The sequence below is a fragment of the Xiphias gladius genome, chromosome 8 (genome assembly GCF_016859285.1).
Source record: "Xiphias gladius isolate SHS-SW01 ecotype Sanya breed wild chromosome 8, ASM1685928v1, whole genome shotgun sequence".
Taxonomy (NCBI): Eukaryota; Metazoa; Chordata; class Actinopteri; order Istiophoriformes; family Xiphiidae; genus Xiphias; species Xiphias gladius.
The window spans coordinates 29,269,199-29,276,559 of record NC_053407.1 but is presented as its reverse complement, the minus strand read 5'-3'; the positions used below and the strand labels follow the sequence as shown (position 1 = coordinate 29,276,559).

The following is a 7,361-nucleotide window of genomic DNA, read 5'->3' as shown; positions in this document are numbered from 1 at the left end:
TGTACCATTGACTCCTATCTAATAACTGTCTGTAAACTCATGTGTGATCTGCTGTGTTCACTGCATCCAAGGGCCCCGGGATAAGAGACAGGGGTCCATAGCTACCGTGGCCACGTTTCTTGAGTGGTAAACTGGATTTACAAATACTCAATCAAGTACGATACAGATTTGATTCTCATATTACAGTCTAATTTAGAGGCAAAATTGTGTCTTTCTCTGCTTCTCTGCTTAAAAAACCCCACAGTATGCCATGAAAAATCCAGCTAAATTACAGGCTGCTCGTACACGACTGGGCCCAGCAGACCGGCGACAGAGGGAAAACGCAGCGTTTTTTAAAGGGAGTCTTGGTGAAGTCACATGATCCAAATATAAGTCAGAGGCGTCTCCCCGCATTCCCCAGGAGGCTGAGAGGATAAAGTTAGCTGCTGAGGAAACTCTAGAGGCCCCGGAGCCTCGGGGCCCCGGCAGGTCGGAGGCAGAGCTGCGAGCACCATACAAGGAGTGTGAGGGCATCTGTGTGTGTGCGTGTGTGTGTGTGGAGGTTGGGGCTTACTTGAAACCAGCATTGAGTTTAATCATTAAAGAACAACAGGACCTTAATGGGAGTTTGGATCATTGATCAACCGTGGGACGTCACTAAATACTTGTGTTTTCCAGTTCTTTTCCTTCTTTTTTTTTTTTCCCCGTTATTTGACAGTCTTGAGACTGGACGACCTCCAGAACACAGCTTGTTAATTTAGCTAAACGAAACACTGTGACCAGTCCGGAGGATGAGTCCTAATGACTGCGGCGACCCCCTGACCTTTGCTTTAGCACCACCAGCAGGACACAATTTCTAATTATACGCAAGAAATAGAAAAATCTGAGGTCAAAAACCCGTCTGGCGAGTCACATGACGCACATCATTTGACAGCTGCGGAACAAAACAGACGTGAGGAGGACTGCACAACATTTGATGAAGAATAACATCAAAAATAGAAAGCGAAGCTGCTTTATTTCTGGACTCAGGAGTGTTATGTGTGTTTTTATGCTTGATTTCTCCCCCAGAAGTTGTTGATTTTTAATGTGAAAAAAAGATTTATTTACTTGTGAAATGGCTGAAGAAATGATTAAAAATCAGCTCGTTACTGCGAAAGGTTATTTCTCCATTTGTTTCCATAGCAACAGTTTTAGCGATATGATTTTTGTTTAATTGAAAACCTTTTTATTTCACGATGGTTCTTTTCACGACAGCGGGGTTGCCACCGCCCTCTCACCTTTCAGCCAATCACATGTCCCCTGCCTATTAAGCTAGAAGGCTCCACAACTGCTACCAGATTTAGCCAGTTAGCTCCTGTTGTGCTAGAGCTACAGCAATGTCAACGTTGTTCTGACTCAACTATCAAGCTGCTGCTGTAAATAAACACAGTTTACAGACCTGGATGAGAAAAAAACCGTCCAGGCTGTGAGAAGAGTCTTTGAGGATTCCTGAAATTCCTTCAGAACAGAGTTACGTTTTGTAAAATGTCCCTCTAGGTGTTTCAACCGTGACTCCAATGCAGTGCTAATACAGGAGACCCACAAACTGGGGCCGGATGAGTCAGCAAGACCACTCCCTGAGCTGGAACCGGGATTCGTCAGACCTCACGGTGCTGCTGTCGATGTAGGGACGCACACTGTATTTAAAATGGGACAATGATCCAAATCCTTCTGCGGGTCCAAGGTTTTTACCGAAGGCCCTGATGAAACCTGATGATAAATACACTCAGTGACCAGACGTGGTCAGACTCCAGCACATATAAAATACCACGCTAGGGGCATTTCCTCATGTAATTTTACCATTAAACATACAAAATATTAATGAAACATTTTTTGAAATGGATGGCGACATCACCATTCATTCATCACCATCGATTTCATTGTCGCTAATCAGGAATATAAAGGCTCATATTAATAGGAAAAGAATCCAAGTTTGACAACTTCTAACAATATGGAGGTTGAATACTGCAGTTTTTAATGTTTTAAAACAATGATTTCTTGTGTGGAGCACTGATTACTACACAATTCTTAACAAATATAACACACAAAACCATGATAATAAAACATAGAATGATAAAAATGTTGAAGCTATTTACTAAAAAGTGTGAGTTTTCAAGCAGAGCAAGAGGCAAAACCACTCGTAACTGATTACAGAAATTTAAGCTTACGTCATTTCTTACAACTATAAATAGACACGTAATATTATATATCTAATATCATTAAAATATTAAATTAAATTAAAACAAAATAAATGAATTGATGAATAAAGGATTCAGTATTTTCCCCACCAGAATTTTAATCCAAGTAATTATGGCTTTAAATAATGATGTAATTAAAATATTATTTCACATTTTTAACAATTTAAAAGGCTTCACGTTAAAAGAAGGGAGCATCGCACTTAGATTCAGTATCTCAGTATTTGTGAATCTGTAAGTCTGAGTGAGGTGAGATGGAAAAAACAGAACAGAAGTCCGCACTTATTTTATTTCACATTTGACTTTATTGTGTTCATTCAACACGGTTCAGTTGGTGTGAATGTTTCCCTGAATGTGTGGAGTTTAAGACTTGGCGCCGTGTGTTGGTGCTTGAACCTGCAGAAACCCCTCAAAAGCACCTCCCCCTCCCTCCGGACAAAACAAAGTGAAAAGGAAAAAAAAGAACGAAAAGAAAACCCTCAGACAACGTAAACCTCCTCCAGAGCGACTCCTCTCAGACATGCCAACCTGCTGCTCAACCTGCCGTGTGATTTGACCGAAACATACAGCAACCGCCCGATTCAACCAACAGACACGAGACACGTGGAGTTCATATGAACAGAGAGACCAACGGCGGCGATACGTTTAGGAAGTCTCGAACATCTTCTTCCTGTCGGCCTTGTCCTCGATGTTCTTCCGCCAGTCGCCCACTGCTTCCGTCGGCTGCGGAGGAGAGGGAATCAAAAGCCAATTAAAAACAGACGTCCATACGAGAGGACTCATCCCGGCCTGGGTTGTTACAGCTTTGGATTAGGTTTTACCAGAAGGCTAAACTACCATTTTTATTCCACACGGAGGCCGTGTTTTTAGTAGCCAGTTAAAAAATACACATAGATGAGTATTCAATTAGCTGATTCCAGTGTTTTGGATTCAATAGAGTTAAACTGACTGGTGTTGAGCCGACAAAATAAACAGATAAAATGTTCACAATTTCTCCACCAAAGTCTTACACCTAGCAGTGCAGAGAAGGTTGTGAGACAGCACACGAGGGGGGTTCTGATCTGAATCAAGGGTGGGACTTTACAACTGGGCAAACTCCGTCTGCTGAGGAAAACCGTGGGACTCACTTGAAAGCTAGGTGATTAAAAAGTAATGTTTCTTTCACTACCTACTCTCTTCTCATATTAATACTGAACTGGCCTTTCAGAAAGTCAGAACTCTGTTCCGGCTTTAGGTTTTAGTTTTCTAACTGTGACACTTGACTATCTAAGTGGCTACTTATAACGTTAGTAATCTGCAAAATCTATATTATTTCATTGTTCTACAGAGAAGCCCTGTGATAGATTGGCGACCTGTCCAGGGTTTACCCCGCCTCGCGCCCAATGTCAGCTGGGATGGGCTCCAGCCCTCCGGCGACCCTCGAAGGACAAGCGGTGTAGCTAATGGATGGATGGAGGCTCTACGGATCGTGGACATATTGCTGTCTACTGTCGAAAGACCTCAGACTCTATCTCAGATGGGCTGTACGACGTCTAACAAAATCAACGGCATTTTTGAAAAATAAACCCGGAGTCAAAACACTTACCCTTGGTAACAAACTAGAAATCGTTACTTGTCTTTGTGTTTATCAAGGACAGGACAAGGACAGAATTCAACCCAAACATCTCACTTCCTATGAGGACACAACCACCAGCTACATGCCAAAAATATGAAAGTAAAAAAATCATTGAACCCACCTCCTCTTTCACCTCCTTCTTCACCTGCTTCAGGTTGGACCTCAGGTCCATGGTCACCTTGTGTTTGGAGCCCAGCAGAGCCTGAAGCATGGAGTCAGCAGACATGCGAACCTTCTTCAGGGCAGGTTTCTTCACGCCTATCAGGTCCACCACTTTGATCTTCAGGTCTTCGATCTGTAAAGGGAGAGGATTTTAGTTTTAGCTTGCCGTCCTTCAAAAGGCTGTTGGGGTTGTGATGCTGTCAGAGGACATTTACCTCTTTGTCGGCCTTCCGCACTTTGGCCTCGGCGTCGTACCTGTCATCGTCGATCTTGTCGATGGCGGCGTGGAGCTTCTTGCAGACTTCCTGTCGACAAACAAACACAAACACAGTTCGCATGTTACATAAACAGTACGTTGGTGCTCTGATGTTTCAGCCAAAAAGAAATACAGTAACCTCCTATTGAAAAACAGGGAATCAAGTTTATAATATTAATTCTGCCCATATCACCAACCCTGCGTGGCTGTAATCATGTCAAAATAATGAACATGATGATGTAAGTAAATGTGAGTAAATCACATTTTTGCCTCCAAAATGTGATCAACGGACAGGTCAGTGCAACCTACAGTAATGCTAACAATGCTAATCTTGACAGCTATATGCTACTTTAGCGCTCCACTTAAAACTGCCAGAAAACCATTGTCTGTGGAGGCTTAAGATAAATACAAAAGTCCCACGTTCAGGCTAGCTTGTTTTAGCTTCCCTTGTTCAACAGGTTAATACTTCATAGACGGTTTCTTTCGTTAGCATTCAGCATCTGTACAGTTCCCATGAGGCTTTAGCATGTTTGTTTCTAATAGAGTTGGAGTTAAATGCTAACAAAAAAAAAAACGGTTGTATCATCTTTGTTAAAATGATGCGGCGCAAAATTTTATCCACACAAAATGAGAAAGTACATCGCAGAATGGAAGCTAGCTAGTGAAACACAAGCTGGGAAAAAACGTGTCTCAACCTTTTGGTGGGGCGGCAGATGTAAATATGACACCGCCTATAACTAAAGACCCCGTTCTGCGAAATATGGTCAGTGTTATGTAACAGACAAATGGGATGATTCTCAAACAAGGTCTGGAGCCGCAACGAGCGTCTTTTTTCCGTGACTTCTGAGCAGGTTTTTTAATTTGCATTGGACATCAGAGGTAACGATATCTTCGGAAAGTGTGGGTCGCACTGGGTCTAAAAACGTGTGTATCATGTCCGTGTGTTGAGATTTGACTGAGTTATGACTCACCAAATCGCGGCATTCTGGTGCTAGGGGTTTTGAAGTAGCCTACCATCGCTGCGCCACTGCTGCCCTTGCAATTGCTGATCGTGTTGATAAGTAGCCCAAACTCCAATAACTAACTTTTTTTTTTTTAATAGAAAACCTGTATACACCCGTCCCTTCACCTCACACAGTATTTTTGCCTCACGTCTCTCCGTCTGCGCCTCCCTTAAAGTTTACAAACACCTCTTGAACAAACTCGGAAATCGCCCTGATGGTACAAAAAGTCGCCCGAATTATAACAACCCGTCCATTTTACTGCCCATTTAATGAACAGGTAAAGAAAAACTAATCCAACCTGGCTACACAGTTTGCTATTATTGAACTGGTGCCATCCTACATTTTCCAGAATGCCTTGGGGCCTGAACTTGTGGCTTTCAGTTATAAGTAGGCGTAGTTACATTAACCAAAGCTAACTCGTCAAAGTGTCACAAAAACTTGACTTTCTGTTTCGATTGATTTCTCCCTGAATGTTCTTCCAAAATGGCGGTTCTACAAACACGCCCCCGCTCTTCGACTCTGTCGGTGTTTATGGTCATCCAGGGCCGATAATCTGGATCTTTTTTTTTTTTTTTTTTCCCCAGGGAGACACCGATGCTCCTCTCACCATGAGGGCAGCCTGGTCTCCGCTCAGGTCCGGGGAGGGACAGTGTTCGGAAATGTAGGCCTCCTTCGCCTCTGCTACTTCCTTCTTCCCCTGCTCGATCCAGTTCAGGGCGATTTGGAGGATCAGGCTCTGCGGGACAAACAAAGGACCAATGTCCATTCAGAACACTGGGATGTCGTTTAGAGAGATGCAGCCTTTTACATGCACGTAAGCAAAATCTAAAACCCTGTTTAAAGGATAACTCTGGGGAGGTGGAGAGTAGGGGAGTCAGGAAGTATGGAGAGAGACTGGCTAACACATTTTGGTTTTGGTCTTTTCATGGGATTTGGTGACAATTTTAAAAAAAAAATGAATAATACCAGGTTCATCCTGTAAAACTGGGTTGGAGAAGTGACTTAAAGCTCAACACTAACGTTTTTAAGGTTGATATTTTCAGATTAGGCCTTGATTTGTATCCGGGGCTGTAAGAAACGCACCTGTAACAGCACCGATTTAAACAGAAATAGGTCTTTTTAAGTGGCTGGTTTACCTTCAGGTGATGCCTGCGGCTGGAAGTCATCTTTTTCCTGTTTGGGAGGAAGTTGTTTCACAAATCATTCACTGTGAAATCCAGCAACCATCTCGAACAAGAAAATTTAACATTTTTTCAAAGCACTTCTGCTTGTGTAAGAAGTATTATAAATTGTGAGTTGATTTCTGATCCTAACTTTGGGATAATATTGTTAATTATTGGGGGAAAAAAATTGCAAAGTTGCCAGTAATATTGCTATTTTCAGAAAAATATGTTAGATTCTTCAATTATGAGATTATGTGCTTGTACACAAGGATATTTTTATACTGAAATAATTCAGGTGAAAAGGAAACCTGATGGATCTAATCACTGATGATGTTGCTCGGACTTACTCGGACATCTTGGCGGTTTTTGCGGTTCACAACCTGCGTGAAGAGAAAAAACCCGTGAGAACACACCGAGGGGAGGAAGCACTGTGGAGTCTTTTTGGCCTCTGCTGAGCGCCGTAGCGGTTCAGATCGGGGTGGCAGTGCGAGGCTCTCCGACACCAGCACGTTTCCGCTGCTCTGATGGAGATGGATGGACGAGCATATCTGTGCCGTAACGTGATCTGAGGCCACAGCTGAGGAGCAGCGACGTCGACTGAACTAAACTGGGAAGCTCGAGATCGAGTGTCAGTTTACGACCGGATCGAGTTAAGGGTTAATTTGAAAAATTCCTCAGTGTATATATCAATAGTTCCATATCATGAACTAAAATTCATCATTGGTATCTTTAAATTACTTAGAATGGTGAAACACTGGGTCCAAGTCAGGTGAGATGATGATTTCTTATTTACTTTTTTAAGAAAAACAAAAATAAAACTGTTCAACTTACATTTCATCAAGTTTTTTTTTGTTTCAGGAGAAACTTCTTCCCTTTTGCAGTGACTCGACACACCCAGCAGACACAAATTTACCACTTCAAAAAGTTCTACAAACTTTTTGTTGATTT

General features: G+C 42.4%; 1 protein-coding gene across 1 annotated transcript; it reads right to left on the bottom strand.

Moving 5' to 3' along the window:
- Nucleotides 1-2,576: 2,576 nt before the first annotated feature.
- Nucleotides 2,577-6,978, bottom strand: LOC120793195 (troponin I, fast skeletal muscle-like). Its single transcript, XM_040133020.1, has 6 exons — nucleotides 6,761-6,978; nucleotides 6,387-6,423; nucleotides 5,858-5,986; nucleotides 4,206-4,295; nucleotides 3,950-4,123; nucleotides 2,577-2,936 (listed from the first exon to the last, which is right to left on the bottom strand). Exons 1-6 carry the CDS (start codon nucleotides 6,766-6,768, stop codon nucleotides 2,859-2,861), a joined length of 516 nt encoding a protein of 171 aa, XP_039988954.1. The 5' UTR covers nucleotides 6,769-6,978; the 3' UTR covers nucleotides 2,577-2,858.
- Between the last annotated feature and the right edge of the window lie 383 nt (nucleotides 6,979-7,361).